This window comes from Mus caroli, chromosome 15, assembly GCF_900094665.2.
Source record: "Mus caroli chromosome 15, CAROLI_EIJ_v1.1, whole genome shotgun sequence".
Classification (NCBI taxonomy): Eukaryota; Metazoa; Chordata; class Mammalia; order Rodentia; family Muridae; genus Mus; species Mus caroli.
The window spans coordinates 66,827,474-66,855,085 of NC_034584.1; the positions used below are offsets into that span (position 1 = coordinate 66,827,474).

At 40.5% G+C, this 27,612-nt stretch overlaps 1 protein-coding gene across 14 annotated transcripts in view; it reads right to left on the bottom strand.

Moving 5' to 3' along the window:
* Positions 1-27,612, bottom strand: part of Ptk2 (protein tyrosine kinase 2) — a 201,117-nt gene that overhangs the window by 54,468 nt on the left and 119,037 nt on the right. For 4 of the 14 annotated variants that reach the window (XM_029470119.1, XM_029470116.1, XM_029470110.1 and 1 more), the window contains 8 exons: positions 20,173-20,256; positions 19,122-19,139; positions 13,617-13,673; positions 12,381-12,401; positions 11,248-11,345; positions 5,479-5,563; positions 2,915-3,015; positions 1,046-1,161 (listed from right to left, as the gene is read on the bottom strand). In XM_029470119.1, the coding sequence (XP_029325979.1) occupies positions 1,046-1,161; positions 2,915-3,015; positions 5,479-5,563; positions 11,248-11,345; positions 12,381-12,401; positions 13,617-13,673; positions 19,122-19,139; positions 20,173-20,256 (580 nt within the window). The remainder of the gene's footprint in view (positions 1-1,045; positions 1,162-2,914; positions 3,016-5,478; positions 5,564-11,247; positions 11,346-12,380; positions 12,402-13,616; positions 13,674-19,121; positions 19,140-20,172; positions 20,257-27,612) is intronic. The other 10 variants (XM_029470118.1, XM_021183064.2, XM_021183063.2 and 7 more) reach the window with 5 other exon arrangements.

Genomic DNA, 27,612 nt, shown 5'->3' on the forward strand with positions numbered 1-27,612 from the left:
GGCTCTGGTCGGGCAGTGGTGGCAGTGGCACAAGCCTTTAATCCTGGCACTTGGGAGATAGAGGTAGTTGGATTTCTGAGTTCGAGGCCAGCCTGTACTGTATTGACTATACCAGTGAACTAGCTTAACAACAGGCTGAAATCGTTTTCTTATAAAAAAAAAAAAAAAGAAGAAGAAGAAGAGAAAAAAGAAACAAACAAACAAACAAAAAGAACAGGCTCTGGAGTAATGTTTGGGGAAGGAACAAACATCTTGAAAGCATCATACAAGAAAAGGGACAGAAGGAGCACTTCCAGGGCAGGTTGAGACAGCCTCACTGCAGCCCATGCTGGCCTAGAATCCATGCAACTCCTCTAGCATCAACCCCTCAGATACTGGGATTAATGGTGTGAGCCTCCATGGCTGGTTTATGACAACAATCTTTTGTCTGTTGACATGCCATGACTATTCCCTCTCAAAGGACATAATATACCCGACAACCCTGCCCCATCTTTGGAGACAGAGCCTAACTATGTAGATCCTGGAACTCACAGAGATCTACCTGTTTCTGCCTCCCAAATTCTGGGATTAACAGCATGACTGACTCAATGCCTGACTTTTAAATGAATGAACAGTAGACTCAAATAATACACAAGTATTTGTGTACAGTATGCAGAGAGTAACTTCTTTCCTTGTTTCTCACTGTTAAGGGTTTAATGCTGAAACATCCTCCCACTGGCAGATGTGTTTGAACACCTGGTTCCCAGCTAATGCTGGCTTGTTTTGGGAGCTTGCAGAACTGTTCAGAGATGGGACCTAAGTGGAAAAGGAGGTCACTAGGACAGGTCGTGGTCAATTGGTTCCAGGCTACTTCCTGATGCTACAGACAGAGCTACTTCCACTACCGTTCCTTTCCTACAATCATGGCCAGACCCCTTGAAACCACAAACCATAATAAATCCTTTCTTCCTGCAGTTGTTTCCATTAGTGATAAGAAAAGCTAATATACTTGTATACTGCTTACCCCTTATCAGAAGGCAATGAAACAGCTTTACGAATGCCTTACCTGTGAACAAATCTTTTGCTCTCCAGATACGCGAGTGCTGTACTAAGCTGATAGGCATATAAGATCAAAGATGCCAGGTCCAAGCTGTATTTTCTTACTTGCAAAAATGACCTCAGCTTTTGAAACAATGGCCAAGACAAAAAGGAGAATTAGAAACAGAGTATAGATATTAACAGCACAAAACATTACTGTGAAGGTTCCCAAATGCATCTTTGTTTTATGTAATTTTTTTTTATGAGACAAAATCTTGCTATGTAACTCTGGTTGGTCTCCAACACATAGTGATCTGCCTGCCTTTGCCTCCTGAGCACGAGGATTAAAGGCATGAATCACCATGCCCACTTCTCAAAAAAGGATTTTAAATTGTTCTATACTTTAGTTCTTCTTTGATAAAAGTACAAAAGATCAAACAATTATTATTTAAAAATCTTTTAAAAATTAGAATCTCTGAGCTGGAGAGATGGCTGAGCAGTTTAGAGCACTGACTGCTCTTCTAGAGGTCCTGAGTTCAATTCCCAGCAACCACATGGAGACTCACAACCATCTGTAATGTGATCCTATGCCCTCTTCCAGTATGTCTGACAACAGCTACAATGTACTCATATGCATAAAATAAATAAATCTTTTTAAAAAATATAATTTTTATGACTACATACTTCTAAAACATGCAAAAAAAATAGGCCTGAGGAAGGAAAAGAAAACAGGATGCTGTAAAGCACTAGTAGACAGTAATACGAGAAAACCAAAGGACAGCCACTCCTTCAAGCACAGCACACAGCACACTCCATCTACCCCTACTGTGCTTTGCTGTGCTTTCAGGGAGTGTTTGAGGATAAGACAGGAGAAGAAGGAGTCCACTTTCTTTTCTCATCCATGGTTTGGATGTAGAAATCTAGAATGGTCACACACTGGGTGTTTCTCCCACTGAGCTAAACAGTCTTATCACTGAACCATTCATTCAGCTAGATGCTTATACGGAGTTTTATCATGAAGACCCCAATTTCTACCAAAAAAAAAAAAAAAAAGTAAGTAAAAGGGAAGCATTTAGCAAACTCCTTAAAAGCAAAAGCATAATAAAACAGCAAACCTGTAAATCCAAACCATATGTCACCCTCCAACTGATGTGGAACATGGACAGAAGGAGGGGAGGGGGGGGTGTAAAGTGAGTGCTGGCCACCTCCCTGCCCAGCTGAGGTCTGACTCAGCAGCCTGGGTGGATCTCAGGATCTGCTTCCATCCCACCTTGTTCTAGGTAGAGGTGATGACTGATTAGTTTCCATGTTTTGGAGAATGTCAAACAGGACCAATGACACTCTCTTACTCATAGTTTTCAAAGAAACTGAGTAATGGGTTAGTCTGAGAGACTACACGTGGACTCTCAGAAGGATTAAGAAGCTGCTTGGATTTACCACTGCTTCCCCATCCTCAGATCACTGGCCTAGTTCTTCAGGCAAAGGCACATGAGGAAATTATCTGGGCATCTGTGGTCACCTCTTTCACTCATACACCTAGATGGACAGGAAACTGCTGCCAGGGCTGAGGAGGGGGACTATCTTGGAATGTAATGGTGAAGATTTTATTTCATTTTATTCTGAAGATGGGAGTCTTATCCTGTATTGTCCAGATTGGCCTCAAATTCCTGGGGTCAAATGATCAATCCTCATCAGTCTCACAAAAAATAAGGACTACAACTGTGCTCTATCATGCCCAGCTCAAATGATGGACACATTTACACCACAGCCTCTGAATGAAAAGCATACTAATATTTGGGGATGTGACCAGTGTACTTGTGTTATGCAAGTGAGGGTTCTCACACAGCAGCTCTAAGTCTGTTGCCACCAATGGCTGGTCAGCCTGGGGTCTTTTTACCTCTCCAAGTGTGCACAACTCCATGATTATCCAGACGGGGTTCTCTGTAATGACTCCAATCAGCTTCACGATGTGAGGATGGTCAAACTGACGCATTGTTACTGGGGGAAAAGTGGTCTCACATTAATCTCTTTAAGCCTTTTCAGTTTCTTTAAGCTATTTCAATTCACACACAAGGCCAAAAGCATAAAAACTTTGTGCTCAATGCCACACGTCAATCCTGACTGAATGTGGGTGAAAGCTGGCATTACAAGTAACACGGCACCATGAGGACACCAGATACAACCCATTCTAGAGAGAAAATAAGGTGAAAAAGGGGGCCCTAGAGCTATCCACCAGCAACCACAGAGACTTCCATCTTGAAGATAAATAGCGCCAACACCTATTGTTCTCCTCAGTATAAATGGCTGCTCTCAGGCCCCTAACGAAGACCAATTCTCACATAAGGTCTAAGGACATATATGAAAGAGAAACTCTAGATGCTGTCTGGCTGCCATGTTGTACTGTGACTAAACACTACCTTTCAGAAGGAACCCATGTCAGGTGACATTTACAGAAGTAACAGGGCTTGACCACCTGAATGAGCCCAAGAGGACCCAGAATATATGGCACAAAATCATTCATAGTTTCTACAACTCTCTAGCATCAAAACAAAAGCTAACCTTAAGAGAGTTTCAGAACCTTAAAAGAAACTTCAAGTTTTAAAGGCAACTACTTGGAAACATAGGACTTGACATTCCTAAAATGCAAAGACAAAAACAAAAGGATGTCAAACAAAGAAATAACAGCAAAAGTATCTGTCTGTGAGTGAGCATGCATATGTGAGTGCAGGTGTTCAGAAAGGACAGAAGAGGAAGTCAGATTCTCAGGAGCTAGACTTACAGGCAGTTGTGAACCACCTAATGTGGGTGCAGGACACTGAACCCAGGTCCTTTGCAAGCAGTAGTACACGTGCTTAACTACTGAGCCACCTATCCAGCCCTTCCTTGTTTGTATCTAACATATAAAATACATAGAGAATAAACATTAAAAGTATATCACCAAATTTGATATTGTTAAATTCATGTCACTGCTTAATCACTGTTATTTTGTGAAAATTTTCTAGGTACCCAGGGCATCTGTTATCACCTCTGGTTTTCTATGACATCAAGATCATTATCAGGACTTTTTATTTCCTTTGAAATAATTAGTGTTGATAATACAGAGCACAGAATAAGGAGCTGAGGAGGGTCTTGCAGTCACTGAGAAACTGTCACACTACACTAAAAACCCCAGGTGAAGTTTAGCCTGTCACTTATCTATCCAGATAGTGGATGAAGTGCTATCTCTTGCTTATAAAGCAAGCTCACTGCAACCTTGCCTTGCCTTCCTTTATGCACCATCTGTGTTTCTGTAGCACTGATGGGGTTGGAGAGCTAGGATGTAAGCTACATTGTCATTGAAGCTGAAATCTTTCCTATCTGGCCACAGTTTATGTTTTCTGGACTTAGGCCATCTCCCCTATCTTACAGCTTGTTATTGCCTGGAGGTGGGGGGTGCGATTTGTGTGTCAGCTACACTACATCTGTCGTATTTCCTGAAGAAGCAATTATCAAACCTTCAAAAGATGAAAACAGTCTTAATCTAACCTGGCTATTTCTACAGAAATATATAACCAAATTCTGCAGTAATGTCTTAAGAGATCCATCCAATGTTTGTGTGCTGAACATCACTGGGGTTCTGTACTAAGGCAAACATGCCGATTGCCTTCCCCAGGCCAAGCCCTACACTGGTCTCTGTGCAGAGTATTGAGTACATAGCCCTTGTCCCCACAGAATGTAAAGTCTAGAGGAGAGACAGATAATAAGCACATGTGATCATTTTATGTATTTAAGCAGGAACTCTCAAGAGGAGCAGAATGTGGTTCTGTGAGAATGACAGTGGCTGGCAGGAGGCAGGGACTTGAAGGCTAAGAATAGAGAAATCCTATGAGAGGAAAGGGGACATCAGGGTGTTTGATGTATACAAGCTAGACAAGATCCTATTCTTTACCACTAACCTTTGAGGAGAGAAGGCTCATAATGCACAGCTCATCTGAGACAGCCTCACTACCGGATGTACACACCTAGGCCAGAAGGCTGTGAGTGGGGTGGTGGAAATCATTTCAAGCTAAAGTCACCCAGGAAGCTGTCACAGGAAGCCTCTCCTGGGGTTTCTGTCTGATTACATAGGGCAGGAAGCTAGTCATTATCCTGACTCATCTGTAGCTTATGGGCTCCATCAGGTTGTAACTGCTGCCATAGTTACCTCTGTACTCATGGAACCTGGCAGGATCTGGGCTAGAGCCATTTATGTGAATGCACCAACTCCAGCCAAAGATACGAAATGCTCAGGAACCAAATAACAAAGGGAATGTGCCATCTTCCTCTGCATATAAACATGTCTGCCTATGAAAATCTGTTAAATTTAGACATTAGTTTGCAAGGTGAATAATACTTATAAAAGTAAAAGCATCTTTCCTGCAAAGACAGCTAGATTTAGGTAAAAAGTGAAATTGAATTCCACAGAAGTTTCAACAAACTTACAGGCTTCTTGAAGGAACTTCTCTCTCACGCTGTCCGAAGTACAGTTTTTACATGTTTTGATTGCAACAGCCAAAGCTGGATTCTCCTGTGTTAGGGAAATTACAGAATCACTCATACATGCAAAAAGATTCTCCATATTAGTCAACACACACACACACACACACACACACACACACACACACACACACACAGAGTTTTGTAACTGTGGACTTGTGGTCAGACAGAACTGGAACTATAAAATCAGAGAGTTAAGAATATTCTGTATGAAATTCCAGAGTGAAATGGATACACATGTGAAATGCCACAGGCAAGTCACTTATGCATGTACCAGATGCTGAGTATGTGCGATAGGGTAGGTGCTATCCTGGGTTCTTGGGGCACACAAGTGAACAAACTGCTTTTAAAGGTTGGCTGGCATTCCAGTGCAAAACCCCAATGATAAAGTACAGTTATTTCACAATATATTAGAACAGCATTTTGGAAGACAGGAGTAGATCAGGCAGAACATGGGAGACAAAGGGGTGTCAGCTACCTGAGGAATACTTCACTGAACAGATGCGAGGAAGACAAAGCTTCCAAGAAGAGGGAGCCAGTCATAGTAAAGTGGGGAAGTGACATGCTGTTTAAGAAATGGTGAACATGGAAACATGGAAGCTCAAAGGATTTGGGGATGGGGGTGATGTAGCAAGACTGTAAGAGCAGAATGTATAAAGGTATAAATACTGAGACGGGAACCTAGGAGCCAGAAAAAGAGGGGAGGGGATGTATGCATTTCTAAGTTAATATAAAGACTTGGTTTTCATTTCAGGAGGATGATAGCTTGGGTGTGGTCAGGAGGGTTGAACACATTGTCTAGGATAGTCTCAAATTAGCAGCAATCTTCCTGAAGCAGCCTTTCCACACTGAGAATGTAAGCATGAGTCACCATGCCTAACTGAACCTATAGCTCTGACCATTTGGGTGTGGAAAGGATACTCTAGCTCCATCTGCTGCTGAGAGATGATATATAAAGTCAAGTCAAGCATGGAGAGTGGTATAGGTGGTTACTGCTAGAACCTGGACAACAAGCTATGGTTGCCTGGGCAGTGGGCATCAGTGGAAGTGGGAGGAGGGCTAGGCATGTGGATTTTTTTTTTTCCTCAAGGTTCAGCAAAGGTGTCTCTTGGTTTGCTAGGAGAGAGTGAATTCAGGTTTTGACCAGAGGAACTAATAATGTGGAAGGAGAAATAAGAAGTTGAAGGTCTCTAAATATGATAAGCAAGGACACTGTTGAGATAGCTGGGGCACCAGAGGCATTACGACAGTCTGATCCTTGGGACTGTGGATCATCAGAAGAGTCAGTAGGTTCAGGACTATGCTTTGCAGCTCCACAGAAATAAAAAGTCAGAGAAAAAAAAAGAGAAAATGGTGAAGGAGACTAGAAAAGTATGAGCCACAGAACAGGAGAAAACCCAAGAAGATGTGTAGTTCTAAAAGCCAGAGTTTGTCTTCAATAAGTTCAAAGGATGAAGCTTAAAAGATAAAAGGAACATGAAAAAAGACATGCTCTGTGGTTCTGAGTGAATCAAGGGCACAGTATGGATGAACATGGGCAGACATTATATTTGTCAAAAACATAATTCACCTTTCTTTATCTTATGCCTCACATTCTGTCACTAAGCAATGAAGAAAAGAGCAAGAAAGTGAAGTGGATCTGTCAGGGCTTTATAAAGGCTTGGCAAATGTCAAGTCACCCCATCCCCACTGTCTTTATCGCCTAACTCCTGTCCTTACCCTATGAAGTATTGATTAATAACCCGGGCAGAGGCACACCTAAGGACAAAGGTCACAGTATAATGCTGTTATGAATCTCTCTCTTTCTCTCTCTCTCTCTCTCTCTCTCTCTCTCTCTCTCTCTCTCTCTCTTGTTTTTGTTTTTTCGAGACAGGGTTTTTCTGTGTAGTCCTGGCTGTCCTGGAACTCATTCTGTAGACCAGGCTGGCCTCGAACTCAGAAATCTGCCTGCCTCTGCCTCCCAAGTGCCGGGATTAAAGGTGTGCCCCACCATGCCCGGTTTTCTCTTTGACTTCTATGAATCCCTTTCTTCCTAAAAACAGCTAGGTGTGAAGAGAACTGTGCTCTCTGGTTTCCTATGGGGTTGTGTGATCTGTGTTTGGTTTTCTTTGCCAGTTCTCAGCATTTCTGTGTTTTCTGTAGGTTTCCCATTGGACTATGCTACCTTCCTTCTGAGAATATATTACTGGGACCTAAGTCCTGCAGACTGAGTATGAGTCAAAAGAAGGAATATTAGATGTTAGAAGGCAGAGTAGGTGACACACCATGCTGGACAAGAAGCAGTTGCTTAAAAAGTGAATCACAGCAATTCATAGTCACCATAAGCTCCAGGCACAAGCAACAGGGACTAGACTTAACGACAGCTGAGGGAAAAAGATCACTCTGAGCTTCTCGGTGTTGGAACATCAGGATTCAGCCCTAGGTTCATTCCTCTCAAGCACTTGGCTAATTTACCTTGTGCCTTAGGACTTTATGTCACTGACATGCTGAACTGGCACCTCTTGTCCTTACTGTTCCTAGGAGCCCGTATTCACAGAGTGGAGTTACTCACTTCCAGAGTCCACTTGCAGGTACAAAGGTATTTTTAAGGTCGCACGCTCCAAAAGGAACTCTAGACAGCACCCTCGAGTGATTTTATGTGCAATTTCATGAGGCAATGAGATATGTAAACCAGTATTTTTCTGGATTTTTTTTTTTTTTGAGGTTGTTTTGAAGGTCAAGGTTTCACTTTGCTGTGTGACTAGGCTGCCTTGATCTTACAGTCCCCCTGCCCAGCTTCCTGAATCCGGGAATGACAGGTGTGTGCCTCCACAACTGGTTCCCCAATGAGTTAACATTGGGTTGTGAGTTGTCCTTTCCAATATGTAGGCCTCACCCAGAAGACTCTCACAAAGAGGTGGGAACTGAGATACTACTATCTTCTGACCTTAAACTGACTACTTTTTCCTTTCCTTTTGGACTTTGGGCAACATCATCAGTTCTTCTGAGTTTGCTAACCTGGGGTCTTGGAACTTGCTGGCTTCCATCACCACAGAAGCCAATTCCTTAACTCGTATCTACACAGGCTTTATTCTGTGCCTCTAGAAGACTGTCAAAGCTGTATGTTCCATAGTCTTCTCTATCTCTGAAATGAAACCATAGTCACAGCTGTTTAAAGAAGACATCTTGATGAAGCTTTAAACTTCTGTTTCCCTTACCCTTATATCCAGCAATTTAGGAGCAGGTTCTGCTGTTCTTATACACAACACACATCCCACTGAAGTTGTTCTCTAGAGGACCCTAGGGAGGGCAGCCACTGCTGCCTTGCTACAACACCCTCTGCCACAACTCTGCACAAAGCAGGAAGATTTTTTGTTTGTTTGTTTGTTTTGAGACAGGGTTTCTGTGTATAGCCCTGGCTTTCCTGGAACTTTGTAGACCAGGCTGGCCTCTGCCTCCCAAGTGCTGGGATTAAAGGTGTGCGCCACCACGCAGGAAGACATTTTTAAAATGCAAAATGGATCTTCTCACAATGCCCATCTCTCTCTCTCTCTCTCTCTCTCTCTCTCTCTCTCTCTCTCTCTCCCCCTCTCTCCCNCTCTCTCTCTCTCTCTCTCTCTCTCTCTCTCTCTCTCTCTCTCTCTCCCCCTCTCTCCCCCTCTCTGTTACAGATTCAGCTTTCCTTCCTGTTAAGATAGACATCAGAAAGGGATCCCAAAGAAGGTGGGGTGGTTCCTGCTATTATTCTGAGGAAGACAATACATTTTACAACTATAGTAAATACCAGACTGAAGGTATAAGATTGTTATATGTAAGACAGATTCTTTTTTTTTTTTTTTTTTAAAAACAGGGGGATACATGGAGGGAGTTTACCAATGCTGCTGTGTGAGTAACAAGTCTGGGAATTTACTTATAAGTTGTTGGAAAAAAAAAAAAAAAGCAGCCCACCTACCCAATTTAGTAACAGAAACCCATGAGCCCTACTTCCTGTCATCACAATCAAGCAGAGCTATGTCCAGGCTTAGACTTTCTACCAATTAAGACCCAGGCTTCCTTCTGCTGTATTTTGGCCTCAAAAGGCAGAGTAAAGACAATGAAAATAAATACAGATATAGTTTTCTTGAAATTAAAAAAAAATAGGAAAAATGTATAGAGTTGTGTGAGAAAACTACAAGAAAACAAGCTAAGTCTTATCTCCTCTGTTTCTTGAAATCACAGACTTTTTCTTTGAATGCGTTTTTGTGCTCCTCCTAGGTGTAACAGATAGAAGTGGATTTATTTCAGCTGTTGTTATTTATATGCCTCTATGGAGAAACATGGTTTTGCCATGTGTGGCTTGTCCTTGTGACTGAACACCTTACTCATGTGATTCTTAACTCTCAAGAATATTGTTGGCTAGAGAGATGGCTCAGTGGTTAAGAGCACTGACTGCTCTTCCAGACTTCCTGAGTTCAATTCCCAGCAACCACATGGTGACTCACAACCATCTGTAATAAGATCTGATGCCCTCTTCTGGTGTTTCTGAAGACAGTTACAGTGTATTCACATAAAAAAAATTAATAAATAAATCTTTTTTAAAAAAGAGAGAGAGAATATTGTCTGGTGTTCTGAATAAGGTTGGCTACTGCACGAGACTTTAGTCTGCCTCATTTTTAAGTCCAGCTCTCCCACCACCACCAAGTAGAGTGGTAAACAATATATTATGTAATTCCATTTAAAAAAACAGAGGAAAGGCATCAGAACCACTTCCAACTACACAACAGGACAAGCGGGGAGCTTTTTCTTCTGTCTAGGTAAAGTGTATGAAAAAGGCCGCTATGGAAACTCGGTGGTAAGCCATTATCTCAAGTGTTTACACCAAGAATGGCACAAGAGCCAATTTCTGTGCTGTTATCAACCATCTGTGCATCTACCAACTTTTGTTTTAAAAAGTTTCTTCAATAAATATATACTGTAATTCTAAAACACAAATTTAAATACCATCAATCTAAAAAGAAAAGAGACAAAATGAAGGGTACCAGTGAAGATATAGACATCTTGGCTAGGAGGCTTGTAACATGAAGAGTGCTTTGGAAAACTGATAGTCAGAAAGTTAAGCATAGCTACTATATGAGGAAGCTCTACATATCAATGTTCACAGCAGCCGTCAATAGCCAAAAAGTAAAAACATCCTAGATATTCAATAAGTGGAGAATAGATAAACAGGGTCTGGAGTGATGGCTCACTGGTTAATAAGACCAGCCGCTTTCCCGGAGGACTCAGCTTTGATTCCCAGCATCCACATGTCAGTTCACAACTGTCTGTAACTCCAATTCTAGGGGATTCAACATCCTCTTCTGACCTCTTTAGAAATCAGTAAAATACATGGTAGACATATATACATGCAGGCAAAACACTCATACACATAAAGTAAATTATTTTAAAAAGGATGCATAAAAGGTGGTAAATGTATATAAATGAATATTATAAAGCAACGAAGGGGAAGAAGATTGTATACTGTATGATCCCATTTCTATGAACTGTCCTCAGCAGGGAAACTGAGGCACAAAGGAGACAAGTGGCTTCCAGAAGCTTGGAAGGGAGGTGTAGCATGAGCACGTATCTATCAAGTATCTTAGATGAAGAAGAGTTCTAAAATTGACTGTGGTGGCATGCTGCACAATTCTGTAAACACTAGCTTTATATACTTAAACAGTCACAACTCAGTCTTCATTTCTGGTGGTGGTAAAGACTTACTGGGCTCAGGTACACGCCTTGATGTACATCTCCAAACTGACCTTCTCCAATACAGCGTCCGAGTTCTATTCTTTCTCTCTGAATCTCATAATCCCTGGCTGCAAAACATGGCCCACACATAAATAAACTGGCACAGAATTCCAAATGTGAGTATAGCACAATAGATACATTTATCTGATTACCATTCATGAATATATTTTCATTTGCAGCATATCAACATAAAAAATTTTGAACAGAGTAGAACCCTCTTAAACGTTATTTTAAAGACTATTAATAATCAGGTATGATACTCTCGTAGAACTACCAAACAGTGAGTTTGACTGATGGTAGATTTTTTTATTTTTCGCCCATTTTTGTGCTTAGAAATCTCTGATTGATTTGGTTATCTGATAATTTTCTAAATAATTACTCTAATATGCATTTTATGCATAATTAATAATCACTATTGGTTTAGGTATTAGAATATGAAGGCTCTAAAATTATTTAAAGCAATTATTTTTTAAATTACTGCAATTTCTAAGTATAGAAGCAACATTAAACTTTTTGAGTAAACTAGTTTTTCAAAGTTTAAGAGTTTTCTACTTTATTATAATCCTATCTCTAGATTATTTATGGAGCTAAAAGAGTTTAAAGAGGTAGTTTCTAGAAATGAATTTCAAATGACTTTGCATTGAATATATCTGCATAAGCATCTGAGAGTATGTGCTCCAATTAAGACATTAAATCATGAGTTATACGGAGTTATTTAGCAGGCTGCTGAGGCACATAGAAATAAAGTATTTACTAGGAATGCAGACAAACCAAACTCTAGTTGGATTAGATATTCAGTTTTGGGCTACTTCAAGTACAAGAATCATCTCATGCCTCCCCTGCATCTCTGGTGTTACCAACGTAACAGCAAGAGTTAGCGGATACCTGGGTCAGAAAACTAAACCAAACAGATCACCCACAAGTTTTAGACAGCTGTTTTCCTTCCTCTTTAAAATCGATTTAGCCAGCAACTCCACTGATTTAACAGTATGAGTAAACCAATGACAACGAGTTTGAAAACATATTAACTGAAACTGAAACACCCCCATCACTCCATCGTGGCAATTGCAAGCATATGCAGTTATATCAAAGGATCCTGTTACCTTCATCTATTCCATAGCTTTCTGTATTGCAATTAAGAAAGAGAGAAAAAAGTGGAAGACCTTGCTTAGAAATTGCTAATAGTAATTAGATTAACAACAACAAACTTGGAGAGTACATTTCAATAATATTTACTTAATTACTTTAATGAATAAATGAATAAAATGAATAAAAAAGAAACTAAACACATATAACAACCATCTTTGAGTTAACTCAAAGACATTTAACTATGTATTCCATAAATTCTGGATAAGAGATGTTTGTATTCCCTAGTCAATTATAAATAACAAAGACAAATGTGGGCTCTCTGAAGAAATGGAGAAATGACTAAAGGCTAGTCAAAATAGTAAATTCAAGTTGAACTCATTGTCTTAAGTAGCTGTTTGCGGCCCAAACCTACATACTGCATCTCCATTCCTTCACCTAGATGTTAAAGCGACTCTTAAAAGGTAGGTAGACACGAGCAGGGAACTACAGGCCTCAGAGGTCTGCCTGTTTTCTCTTTATTTGGTAAGATCTCCCTAATGCATACAGAAAATCCAAATAAGGACACTTTAAAAATATTCCACAAGAGTACAGAACCTAGCTCTTTTGAAACACATGAAATCAGGTCATTTGATCTTCAAGTTAATTTTTAAGGCCTAGATGTGGGTCTTGATTGATTGATTTATACACCAAAGTGAAAATTCAAGGAATTATCTATTTCAATATACAGGGACAATATACTCCCAGGCAGGTCTAGGGCATGCAGATTTTCCTCCACCAATACGGTGCACAATCACTGTGGAAAAGGGTATGATGACATGTCCAAGCTGGAGTAGGCCATCAAAGGGCCTCCCAGTGGGCTGCTTGAATAGTGGGCTAGCTTCTGCTAGTGAATAGCAATGAGGATAATTTTAGGGAGAAAAGCAAGCCATTCAGTGAGTGCATATACACATTTAAACTTGAAATACTATTCCACTTAATGTGACTGCATATACATTTAAATTTAAAACAATACTCATTTTCTATCAAGGCAAAATAATCAATGAAGACATTATATAGAATCAGAAAATGATATGACAAAAATTCTACAATTGAATGAATAAACTTATTTCTGGTATCTGTATTTCAAACTTCTGACTTTAGGATAGGCACAAAGACTTCTACCTAAAAGTTGAAAGAACATTTCTGTTAGGTGCTCAAATGACAGATGTGCTCTAAAGCTTCTTACAGTGAGGAGCGAGCAGCCTACTTACTCGAGGGCATGGTGTATGTGTCTTCCTCATCGATGATCTCAGCATAGTCATCTGTCTCTGTTTGGAAGAAAACAAGACAGGTTGGGTGAATTGAAATGCTTGATTGATTGGCCTTCAACATCATTTCAAAAAAACAGGATTCTGTGCCCCAAACCCACAATGTGCAAATGGCCTTCTCAGAATACTAGGATTCAGATCTGGCTCACATGTAATTATACAAGGAAAAGTGACATTGTAGCCCAACATGTCCTCACACATGCTTGTCTATCAGAAGGCAAACAGACTAACAATCCTATGGAAACCAGTAGGATGTTAATCAAGCACTACAGAATTCAAAGGGAGATCCTGCTTAGGCCAACACTCTCCTTCAACCACAGCAAATACATATCGGAATCACACTGAGGGCTAGTGGGAGCTCCCGAGTGACACAGTTATCTTCAAATGGAGTCCAATTCACCCCATTTATCCTGTCAGGACGACTCTGAGCTTCTCCTCAAGAGCACATAGTGACCCAATTTCTGAGGGCACTCACTATACTGGAGTGATTTCCTGCATTTATTCTGGGTTAAAAACAAAACAAAAACCAAACAATCCAAGAATTTATCTTTTGGTGCCCTTTCACCCAGGCAAAAGATCTAGTAAAAAGAATAAGAACAAACAAACTGCACATTAAACTGAGTTACTTATAAGATAATGTGGATATATTCATGCTTTCAGTAATTCCTTTCAGTAAATGCAGCAACTTAACCCCAATGGCAGTACTGGGAAAGTTGAAAGACACTTGTGGAGAAAACTGCCACTACTGAGTAATTCATGCCGGTGCTGGGAAGGCAGTTAGGTAGACCCCTCTGGAGAAGACTACCACCTGCTAAGCCCCTCTGAAGCTGGGGAGGACCTGCCAAGCTGCTGATAAAGCTCCCAGGGAGCTAGCTTAACCCTACACTGCAAGTGCTCTCTCCTGTCCACCACTAAGATGAAAGCCACACTAGTCCAGGAAACTTCAGAAAGCACTCTTTCCAGTGGTGAGGACACTGCCACTGCATGTGCTGCAGCAGTGGTTCTCAACCTATTGGTCACAGCACCCACAGGTGTCAAGTATCAGATATTCCTATGATGCTTCCTAACAGGAGCAAAATTATAGTTATTAAGTAGCAATGAAATAATCTTATGGCTGGGGGTCACCACAACATGAAAAAGTGAATTAAAGGGTTGCACAATTAGGAAGGTTGAGAACCACTGCTCTACAGGGAAGAAGGCAGTTCTGAATGTGTAGTCAGCACTAAAAGGGATTAAAAATTTAAAAAGAAAAATCTGGCTGGGGAAAAATACCATCAACAAATCAACTCTCCTAAAACTTAGATGACAGGTGCATATTCTATAGTATCCTCACAGGGTTATAAGCATTGTGTATATAGAATTAAAACATTTTTTATATTTAATATTTTTGTTCTGCTTTGTTTTTCAAGACAGGGTTTCTCTGTCTTGGCTGTCCTGGACTCTCTTTGCAGACCAGGCTGGCTGGAACTCACAGTGCCTTTTGTCTCTGCCTCCTGAGTGCTGGAAATAAAGGAATGTGCCACCATGCTGGGCTTAATTTAGTTATTAAAAATGTTATGTGAATGGATGCTTTGCCTTCATACGTATGTTTGGTGCCCATAGAGGCCAGAAAAAGGCATCAGATTCTGGAACTGGAGTTACAAATGGTTGTGAGCTGTCATGTAGGTGCTGGGAATCAAGCCTATCCTCTACAAGAGCAGTTAGTGCTAACCTGTGAGCCATCTCCCCAGCCCCTAATGCAAAACGAATCTGAAATGCAACCTTCTTGCCTCCCTTACTGGGTCCTCAGGTATTGACACCCAGTAGGCCTGCCACTTTACTTTGTGTACGACAACCAATAAAAGAAAAGCTGGAGGCTAGAGGGAGCTGCTCTCTAAAATCTATGACTAGGTGAGGAGGAGTTGACTCCTATTGAGCTATGGAAACAACATACCACTCAGACTGATCTCTGCCAATTGTTTTCTGTTCATTATGTAACGTAGCAGACTTAATCATCACACTGTCCTATAAACTGAATGCCCCAAAGCGCTGCAGCACAAATTCCTGAGTAGCAGAAGACCACAGCAAGCTCATCCCAAAGTGAATCCTGTCAGGTAACTGAAGTCTACTGTCTAAATGAAGGATGTGAAACAGAAGATGACACCTCAAGACAAAACCCCCAAGACAAAACCAATAGCGGTGACCTCAACTGACTCTTACTACGTGCTAAAAAAGGCTCATGTGGGCTCACAGCTAGTTTTGGTTTCTGCTACCATACCTTGCTTCCAAGTTTTCTTTAAACTATCCTTATTCCTTATTCTTAATTCTCTAATGTTGTTCTTTAAGTATCATATACTGGTTTGCTATATGCCACCTCTCCTGAGCAGAGTCTACTGGAGCAGCGTCCCCAGTGCCCTTGACATCAAGCACAGTATCTGACACAATGCACATGCTCAAGAAGCTTTGTGCTAAGCAATGAGGATGAATGCACAGTGCTAACACAGTATTCCCAGGACTTGAGACACTTATTATGCAGGGTCACACAGACACCAAACAGCAGGGCATGCTGCTGTACCTGTCTATTTACCTGCCTATGCCACAGCCATGCCTTCATGTGTGTAAGAGAGCAGTATGCACCTGTAGAGTTATGATGATAGCAAATGATGTTGACAGGGGTTGAAAAATGGCAGGCACTCCTAATGCTACTGTTCACAAGGACTATCTTAGTTCTTGTCTGAAGACCCTTTCAGTCTTCCTTTAACTCAAGTACCTCCAAAACAAGTTCATACCATGCCCACTACCCACCCCAGGACATAAACTTGAATCAACTCAGAAAGCAAAAAATGGAAATTATATACAGCAGGCTAGCATCAATATGGATTTTGGAAAATAGTATCACTTACATTTCAGTTAGTTCACAAAATCGTAAGAAAGGACCTATACATGCCAGGCACAGTAGCTCACTCCTGAAATCTCAGCACTTGGGAGGTTAAGGCAGTAGGATCATTCATGAGTTTGAGGCTAGCCTGGGCTAGAGAGTGAGACTTCACCTCAAGACAAAACCCCCAAGACAAACTAAAAGAGAAAGGATTTGTATATTTTCTAAAAAGTTATTTGAGTTCAACATAAAATCTCTGATGACTTATAAGAGCTGTATATGAACTTTATGGATTTATACACAGAGAGCACACTATAGAAGGAACAGAAACCAGGGAGAGTTTGTTATCTTTAGGGATTGTAGGACAGTGTGGAGGCCTGCCAGAAAATGCCCCCTGAATGATGATCACAGGAGCAACACAGGAAGTCAAAAAAGGTAAAGGCTCAGAGATCTGAACACCAAAATGAGAAAAAATGGGGGGACGGGGGAGAACTTGGGCCCATATTTTCTACTTGATGTGATTGGAAAAAGTTCCCTGAACTGATAAAGACTGGACAGTGCTGTGACTAGTCACACAGCTCTCAGCAGACCCTTGTTCACATGCAAAAACTGAGAAAGTTAAAGGGTCTCAACATAGCTCTAAGACGTAGCTTTTATTATCTTTCCAAGTATTTGGAATGTTTCAAGGTGTGGTGGCCCATGCCTTTGATTCCAGCACTGAGTTCAAGGCCAGCTTGGTCTACATAGTGAGTTCAAGGATAGCCATAGCTACATAACACACACACACACACACACACACACACACACACACACACACACACACAAAGTGTTTGGAACTATACTTGTGAGATCAGATAACCTTCTGCTTTGAGACTATCAAAATATGTACTTTGAGGCACAATTTGCTCCAGAGACATTCACATTTTTCAGAGAAAAGTTCATTAGACCTGTAAACTTGGCAGACAATTTTGGGATCATAGGCCCATAAGTTCAAGGCTCAAAAGTCAAATATATATATTTGCCATTCCTGTTATGCCTGAGCCTAAGGTGGGAGGATCATTTGGGGACAACCTGGGCAACACAAGCTATACCTTGCCTCAAAAAACTAAAATAAAATAAAAAGGGGGGCTGGGAATATAAAGCAGTTAGTATACCTAGCATACACAAGGCCCCAAGTTTAGTCCCCAGCACCTCAACTAGGCACAATGGCACACACCATAACATCAGCATTCAGAAGATGAAGGCAGGAAGATTAGAAATTCAATGTTATCCTTGGTTACATACCAAGTTGGACACCAGCATGGACTAGACATCTCTATCTCAAAAATAGGATGAAATAGAATAACTTGGAAAAATACAAATAAATATAAAACCAAGAACTTCTAAATATTAGAATATTGACATTTTTTTATGTTTCAGTATTACAATATGAAAGGAAAGAAGGTCATAGCTCAGAAATGAGAGACAAGTTCTCATGTTACAGCACTGTAAAAAGAGACAAAACTACTACAGAAACAGTGGTATCACAGGGTCACACACACCCTGGCACACGTGTCCCTGAAGCTACATGACTGGGCCTGCCTAGAGTTTGTGAGGGATGCCTGGTGCAGCACGGATACTGTCCTTAGGTCTGTAGAGAAAAGCAATGTAAAAAAAGCCTGAGCTCAGAATTTCCCTCTGAAACTGAAACTGGGATTCCTGATGCACTGGGTAGGACACAGCTCTGCCTCCATCTCTTCCTTCTGTCTGCTAGAGCAGGTAGGCACCCAAAGCTCTAATAACTGTTCTCCTGACTGGCTTTCCTGCTGCTCTCGGGGCTTGGAAGGTGGCTCATGCATGTGTATGTGCTTTACGTCTGTGCTTTACCATCACGGCCATGCACTAATACTGCCACAGGGGCTAGCTCATTTAGATAATCCAGGACTAATAACCCTCAGGGTCTTATCCTGCCAGGGCTAACATGTTATGAACTCTGTAGAAACGTGTAGTCTCACTAGAGCCTCACTTCTAGTCTCTAATGGTTGATGTGTGCATCTGTCAACCATGCAGCCTGATGAGGTGAAGGAGGGTTTGCAGGTAATCAGGAAGCACAGGAAACATTGCAGAGTAGCAGGTATTAGCCCCTGACTTTCACAGAGCGCCCCAGAGTGAAGCTCCACACTGGCTTCCCAGTCCACAAGGAGCACATTCTTTCCTAGGGTTCCGTGTTCCTGTGTGCTCCTACTCTGCAGGTTCACATCTAGCAGTAAAAACCTCCACTGAACGTATTTTGTCACTCAACCACAATGAGAAATAATCATTTCCCTCTATTTTAGTTTATAAAACTTAATCTTCTGGAATTAATACACCAAATTTTGTGCAACACAAAGCAGACAAAAACCCTAACACCAAAAGTAATTTTAAAATGTATTAAATGCTGATGAACAAGCAATCACTATAGTGCTAGTGTTTCCTTAATTGTCATAGCAGTTAAACAACTGTTAAAGATCACTGTGTTTGCTTTCAGTACCCCATTCATAAATTAAGAGTTATTATACATGCACCACATGATTATCTCACAGCAGTAACACAAATGTGAAAATAAATATTACCGTCCCCACTAATTTCATCTGCAGATCCAGGTGGCATGCAAAGGAAGAAGTAGGGAGCAAAGGGTAGGAGGGACAGGAAGGAAGGAGAAAAGAGAAGGAAACACACTATTAAAATGACAAGTAAATCAAAGCTTAAGAAAATAACAAAATCACCCCAAGGTTCATTCACAAGGTAAAAAATGTACTACTAGTGTCTCTACTGGAGGTGAAGCCATTAAGCAATGTTTTAAGCTGCCAACAGATTATACAGTTACACAGGAAAACAGTGGAGCTTAATTACTTTCTACCACAGTAGGCAAAAGTAATTTCACTGTCTTCCATTGTTAAACATTAAAGGAGCTTCCACTTTCCTTAAGGAGCATTTGTATCATTTCAGATACAAGAAACTCTTCATTACCCTGTAAGCAAAAGGATCACCAGAAGATAAGCAGTGAATTGAATGAGGCAGTGAATTGAAGTCCACATACTATGGGCAAGTGTAGTTCTCAAGGCTTTAATGACAATTCAGGTTCCCATTTGAATTCATACAAAACTACTAATTTTCAAGCATTTTTGAAAAAACTGTTTTAATAATTACAACAAAAATCACTCACTGATTTACTAGAAAACCCTCCAAATGGCACAGCTGCCTCATTTGTCCTGAACATCTGCCTCCCAGAACACAGAATGCAGACACTCAGGGCTCATATGGACTGTGTCCCACATGCTGTATTAGGAAATTCACAAGACCAGAACAGGTCTTGACAACCCCTGTCAAGGAAAACAAGATGACAGAAATGGCACCAGGAAGCTACTTCTTGCCCTGTCATGCACTTAAAAGCAGGAAATGGGCAACAAAAAGATTGCCTAGTTAGACAATGGCATAAATTCTGTCAACTGTGAGACACAAAACCTGCCCCATCAAGTTATCCCATCTGGACAGTGGACAGCACATACATTGCTATTCAGTATGGCTATTGACTGCTTAGGACAATCTAAAAGCATGTAGCTATAGTTAGTTTTGTGAGGTGACTTGGTTGACAGGAAAGCCTGTGTGAGCGCAGTGCAGTACCCGTTGGAGGAGGTTCAAGAGAACAGAAGACCAAAGGGAGAAAGCGCCTAGCTTTCTTAACTTTATGTTGGCAGTGACTGACTCCTTTACAAAGAGGCAAGAGAAGAAAGAGAAAAACAGAAACAAATTATTTCAATACAAAAAAACAACCAGTTAATTTAAAAACTATAACTATAAAAAACAAATACAAAATTGAAATGCTTTTATTACTATCATTGACTTGTAGCTTAAAAAGAACTAATTGTTTTACTGAAGATTAACACTAGATACAAAGCAAGCCAAAACAAAACAAATGAGGAAGAGCTATGAGCTCTTCAGGCCAGCCAAATAATAAATAACACAACTAAAAATAAAAAGGGGCGTGGGGAAACCTGTACAAATACATACATACATACATACATACATACATACATACATACATACTAATGAACAACTTAAGGATCAAGAACAGTCTATACATTTGTCAACATTTAACACTTGTCCATAAAGAAAGAAGTCTTATTTATGAGCAGTTAAGATCTGGAATATGTTAACATAAACTGATGATGATGTCCAATTACAGAAGCTGCAAAGCTGCCACTCATGTGTCCATCCAGTGCTTAAGTTAAGGAGGGACCCCCTCTCTCTGTGAAGCAGTGAAGACACAGAGTCGCCCCAGCACAGCCACAGCGGTACAGCACACACAGCAGAGTGAAGCAGACACAATGTGATGCTATGTACACACTATGGTGCTATCACTAACAGTCCTGGCTTGAATGTGGGCCCATGAAGAATGAAGGTTAAAATAATCTGGCCATCAAGAAGGCAATAATCTGGGGCTGGAGAGATGGCTCAGAGGTTAAGAACACTGATTGCTCTTCTGAAGGTCCCAAGTTCAATTCCCAGCAACCACATGGTGGCTCACAACTGTATATAACGGGATCCGATGTTCTCTTCTGCTCTGTCTGAAGGCAGGGATGGTGTGACTCCTATGCATAAAATAAATAAATCTTAAAAAAAAAGAAGGAGGTAATAATCTCAGTATTAACACACTAGGAAGGAAAACGAGAAGAATTAAAATGTACAAATTGCAGTATTTTTCAAGAGGCATGTTTTGAGTTCAGTGACAGTTACTGACTACATCATCTGAGTGCTTGGTCTAAAACCATTCTTAGTTTCTAGAATTCCAGCATAATAGCTCTGGCCAGATAATAAAATGCTCCATTTGATGCTGGGTGGATCATGGACTAAGGTAGGAGGGAGACGATTAAGATCAAAGACTTACAGGGGGAAATCCTGTAATGAATTAGAATGGGCTACGGATGACAACATTTGTCAGCATTAATTTCCTGATATTAAGAAATATGCTCTGACTACATAAGAGGATGTCTGAAGCCAGATATGGAGGTAAATGCATATAATCTCACAGTTTGGAAGTGAGCTAGAAGAATCAGGCGATGAAAGTCTGTCTGGGCTACCAAGAAATATGCTCTGACTACATAAGAGGATGTCTGAAGCCAGATATGGAGATGAATGCATATAATCTCACAGTTTGGAAGTGAGCTAGAAGAATCAGGCGATGAAAGTCTGTCTGGGCTACCTAGGACCTCATGTCAAAAAAAAGAAAAGAAAAAAAAATACAAACCAAGCCAATATGAAATAAAATAAAAGTGAGAAAAAAGAAAAACATTAAGTTTTTAACTCATGATTCTTAAAACCATTCTCTAAGAAAGAATGGTAAAAAAATAAGAACATAAGAAGCCTGGCAGTCTGAATTCAGACAGCAGCTCTATTTACTCACACTGACAGTTTCCACTTCTTGGAGAGGAACCACTGCTCATGTCTAGCTTTTCTTAGTTCTTTATTATATAGTCTATTTCTAGACAGGTAAATGTTCTTTAACTTGACTGAAAAAGAAGCAGTTTTAAAAATGTACTTCTTGAGTAATACTGAGTTTAACCTGCTTCAATATAAACAGTTATGCGGCTGCTTAACTTGCAGAAGATAATTATTTTTGCTGCATGCTTTGAACATCTACCATGAGTTAGGCATACTGTTTAGGAAACAGTGTTAAGCAAAATAAAGCCATGGACTTAAGTCTCAGGTGTAGACAATCAGGATCTGCAATGTAATGAACTGGAAGGAGAAGCAGAAGGCCAATGGAGAGAAGGAAGCCACTCAGGGAATGGCGGAGGTCCAGGCATAGGCTCAGCAAAGGCACTAGGATTCAGCTCCAATGTGCTAGGCCTGAGGTACTCAATGAACTTCTAAGAGCAGGTGGTAAGCAGAGAGGCCACAGACTAAACTAAGCCATAAAGGAAAGAGATCACACAAGGGAGATACAAAGACTGACAACAGTGATCCATACATTCAGTATTGAGTTTTTGACATGAAGAGTGGCCAGCAAGTGAGGCATCAAGTGGCCAAGATGCACTGAGCCCTCAAGAGGAAAATCCTGCTGGGGTTGGAGATAGGAGGGGGTTTGGATGAGACGTCACACTGTCCTAGTATCAGTGTGGTGATAAATTATGCTGACAAAAGGCAATTTGGGGGGGGGGAGTTATTTTACCTCCTGATTATGGAGTTATGTGAATTTCAGGTTACAGTCCATTCCTGTGGGAAGTCAAGGCAGGAACTACTTGAAGCAATACTCATATACACTCAAGAGCAGAGACACATGGATTTTTGCATGCTCATACTGATTAGTCCCCTTTCTCTATTTCTATACAATTCAAGACTCAGATCTAGGGAATATTGCTGCCCACAATGGGCATGACTTCTCACTTTAATGAACACAATTTAGACCATTTTCCACAAGAATGCCAAGTTGATAGAAATAATCTTTATTTATGACTTTCTTTTCAGGTGATTCTACATTGTGCTAAACTGACAATTAAAACTAACCATCACAACAAGGGCATGGTGGTGCATGCTTTTAATCCCAGCACTCTGAAGACAGAGGCAGGAGGATAAAGCCAGCCTGGTGTACATAGTGAACTCCAAGAGAGCCAGAATTACATGGTGAGATCTTGCCTCTAAAAACAAACAAACAAATCAAACTGCCATATGTATAAAAAGTTGTTTTTCTTTCAGAGTGCATTACAGAGGTCAGGTTTGAAACTGGCTGGGCCACAAACCAATGAACAATTTTCATTTATTTATTTTTGGTGGCAGTGTCTCAGAATGCAGCATCGGCAGGTCTGGGACTTGTTATGGAGTAAGGTGAACATGAGCATAAGCAAGCCAGCAGGCAGCATCCCTACATGGTTTCTGCTTGAGCTCCTAGCCTAACTTGCCTTGATGACTGTAATTTGGAAGTTTAAGTCAATAAATAAACAAATACACACATAAAAGCCTAAACTACTTTTTGCCAGAGTATTTTATTACACTAACAGAATTAAAACGAGAACATTACAAACAGGAACACCTGGCTGACAGACAGAAGTGGCAGGGAGGAAACTGGACAAGGATATCTTGTTTCATTATTATCTGCATAAGACTGAGCAGAAAGATGGAAGACGTGGGATTTAAACACACTGAATGCCTGTTAACATTTTTATATTTAGAGGGGAAGGAGCCTGAAAACCATTTGCTTTGGAATAATAACAGGATTAAAGGCATATGTAAGAGCTGCAGGCAAAGCTAACATGAAACTGGTTGTAAGCTTTGGCTGCTGATTCTGGGTGATGAGTATGTAGAAATCAACTTACACGTCTGTCCTCTCTTTTGTATATACTCGAAACACTCAATGATAAACTATTTAAAGAAATTCTTCAAAGGCAAAAGACACAGTAAGAATTTGATATTGTCTATTTACCTATGGCTTATCTTGCATCACAAAGTCTGAATTTAACCCATAATTACTATGCAGTTACTATCAATTTCGAAGCTCTCAGGTGGGATTCATTTTTCCCGTTCTTCCATATTAACAGTACTTGTTTGATAATTAGCGAGATGGTGCATAGGTTTCTTATAATCTATATTGAATTTTATTTAATCATCGTTCTCATCAGTTTAGCCAGAAGATTAAGGTTTGTGAATCAAGAATACTTAAATACTGCTTATTCTAAAAAACACACTTTTGTAGAGTGAAAATTTCATTTTTGTTTAAAATACTCTGGTATAGCATTTCATTTTCCCCCTGATATTAAGGCTTTTAGGAAAGACAAGAAACAAACCCTACAGGGCTGAAGAGGCAGATCCACAAGGACTACTTGTAAAGACAGAAGTCCTCATGCCTAGCCTTTTTGAATGGGAAAGTGGCTCAGGAGATCTGATGTTAGGAAGACCTACCATTCCTGCACCACCTCCCACAAATGAAAACAAGGAGTTCAATGCCAGGGGAAGTAGAAGAACTCTCCACCTCTGTCCCTCTCATAGGACACTATTTCTCAACTTACAATGCTGGGATTTCCTGTGACCTCTGAGCACTTGAGACTGCTCAGGAACCACAGGGGGGGAAAAAAAAAACCTGTGATTAAGAGCACCCTCAAATCTTACTGATTGCAAACTGAATTCTAATGACATCAGGATGGGAGCATGGGCAAGAAGTAACGCTGATGGACTATTCTGATTACTCTTGCCCTTATCTGTGTACACCATCACCAGCCAGAGTGGCTCTAGATACCAGAGACATTGAAGCTCTGTAATGCCGTAGAGTTCCTCCTAAACTGCCAGATCAGACATGTTTATTGTGACCACTAAGACTAGAATAATTCCTAGTTTTCCAGGTGCTCAGAGTATGTTTAAAATAGCTAATGCTTATCACTCTGCACATATCACTAGCAGTGCGTCCTAAAAAAACATAATTTACAACAACGAACTTTTCTCAAGCGGTATTAGGGATTGAACAAGGCCTGCACATGGCAGGTAAATGGTCTACCACTATCTCCATCTCTTAACAAAAAAAGTTCATACAACCTCACTTAGGCTCCTTGCAGAGGCTGGCTTCAAACGTGTAAGTCTCCTGCTTCAACTTCCTAAAAAATTGAGATTTTAGATGTGTGTCACTACATCTGGCTCTTTTGTTTTGCGTGCATTTGTTTGTTTGTTTGTTTTTTAAGACAAGGTTTCTCTGTGTATCCCTGGCTGTCCTGGAACTCATTCTGTATTTCCAGGCTGGCCTTGAACTCAGAGATCTACCTGTTTCTAACTCCCGACTGCTGAAATTAAAGTAGTGCATCACTACAGCTAGCTGTAAACTAGCTTCTTTTGCAATAGTTAGCAATATTCTGAACAGTGTTTAAATCAAGCATTCAGAGGAGGGAGGACGACATTTTGGCAACAGAACAGACAACTTTGGAAGGCATGGCACTGTTACAGTGGAGACTAGATAGTAAAATTAGGTGTAAGTAGCTCTTTCAAAGTGAACAAAAGGCAGACTTTTGAATTCAAACAGAAAAGACAGTACTTTATTATTCCTGTTGAATGGAGAAAATTGCTATAATGAAAACACATGCTAAAATATTACTCCCTGCACACATAAAGATTCTGCATAAATGATCAATGGCATCTAATGAAAAGAGAATAAATTCCTGGAGTTCAAGGTCTAGGCTTACAGTGGGCTTTCTATTACTCGCTACTCCATGAACCTGGTCAAGCCACATAAGTAAGTGCAGAGAGGGGTGGTCTCCTCATCTCCACAGCAGGGTTATTAATAAACAAGGCAGTACTGTGGATACGTCAGGCATAATCCCTAAGCATGTGAGTATGTATTTGCTAAGCAGCAGTAAAGCATCAATGGACAACAGACTCAGCATGCAAGGGCTCACAAGGGAAGAGATGCAGAGATGATTATCAACTTCCCAGACCTGCACACAAACCACTCAATCATATTTGAGATGCTCTAGGATTTGAAATGAAGCAAACTGATACAAATAACATTTATTTTGCTATTGTTTTCTTGATAGAATAATTTTTAGCCATTAACTCAATATAACTAAAAGAAATCCTATATAAATAGAATTATGCATAGTAAAATAATAACTAAAACAATCTGTTATAAACATTTTACATGTGCAATAATACTACAAATAAGTTGTCTAAAAGTAATACATCTGTCCTTTAAGCACAGAGAGGTCAATAAAATCAAAACAAATACCTCTGCCAGGTTAAAATTACAACACTGCAGTTATTTCCACAGACATATATAAAAGAGATAATTTGTAATTTATAGTCTGGTTTTGCATGGGCTAACATTGAATAAGGGCCACAAAAATAACATAATGGCAGGCATCATGGACTTCTACTTACAGCTGAAGTTTGGGCACTCAATCAAGGGCCTGCTTATTCTTAGAGAACTCAAACACACACAAAAAAACCCAAACACAGTTAAGTCTTCAAAATACTTGAAATCATCTTTACTCTAAGTTCTGGGAAGTGTCCTCACGCCAACCCTGTTTCACTGGTCTTCACTTAGAGCATGCTAGCAGATCCCTGAAGACAGCCTGGGCGCTGGTCTTATAGGCTGGGCTCAAGGTCTACCTGAACTCACAAAAGGCATTAAAACAATTATTTTGTTTTTGTTCTTTTTAAAAAATTTGCTTAACTCTAAGAATAACATGCCTCAGGAACCATTACTCTAGTAGACGTCTCTGTGAGACTCTGTCAATCTCATTTCTATAGTGAAATAGTTGAAATTTCAAAGGTCAACCCTTCAACAACTAACCTAAGGCACACACACAGCAAGCATTTGCTGAATGTATTCACATCCACCTGGTAGGACACGTCATAGATAAGTGAGGTAGGGTGTAACAGGAAAATGACCACACAGAGCACAGCCTACTCCATTGGCCTGGACAAAGCAGGCTCACTGGGGTAGTAGATATAGAAGACCATAGGCTCAACAGAAACAGAACTTAGTGCAGAGGATCAGCATCTCAACACACATCAGAAACACACAGCAAAGTCAAGAAATAATCTTGGGATACGATTATAGCACAGCACCATCAGTTGTATCAAACTAACAAAAACATTCCCAGGGATGCCAGACTGGCACTTGGACTCAGTGCTTGTGCACAGGCTTCCAGCTAGATGGGCACTTTACAGTCTGTGAAGACAGGATTTATAAGCAAGTAGTAGATGGTCTGATCAACAGGACTAAAAGGGTTAAAAATACCAGCTGTCGTCACTGGTCACCCCTGGACACTGAGCACTCCTCTCTGCCTGGTCCAGGACCAAAGTACTGCCCGTGAGCTTTTAGGGATAGAAAGGTTTGGTGTAAGGAAGGAAAGAACAAAACAGAAGAGAGTGACCACAATCCTTAGCATAATGTGAATGGGAAACAACATGGTGAAGGAAAAGGGGGTGAGGAGAAAGGCAGGCCTAGGCCAAGGGGTGACATGACAGCCTCTGATTGAGTCTTAGTGTCATCTGCTAGATTTAGGATTTTTACTAAGAAATTTTCTGGAAGAAATAAATCAGAGACAGAAACACAATCCCTCCATAGACAACTCCAGGAAT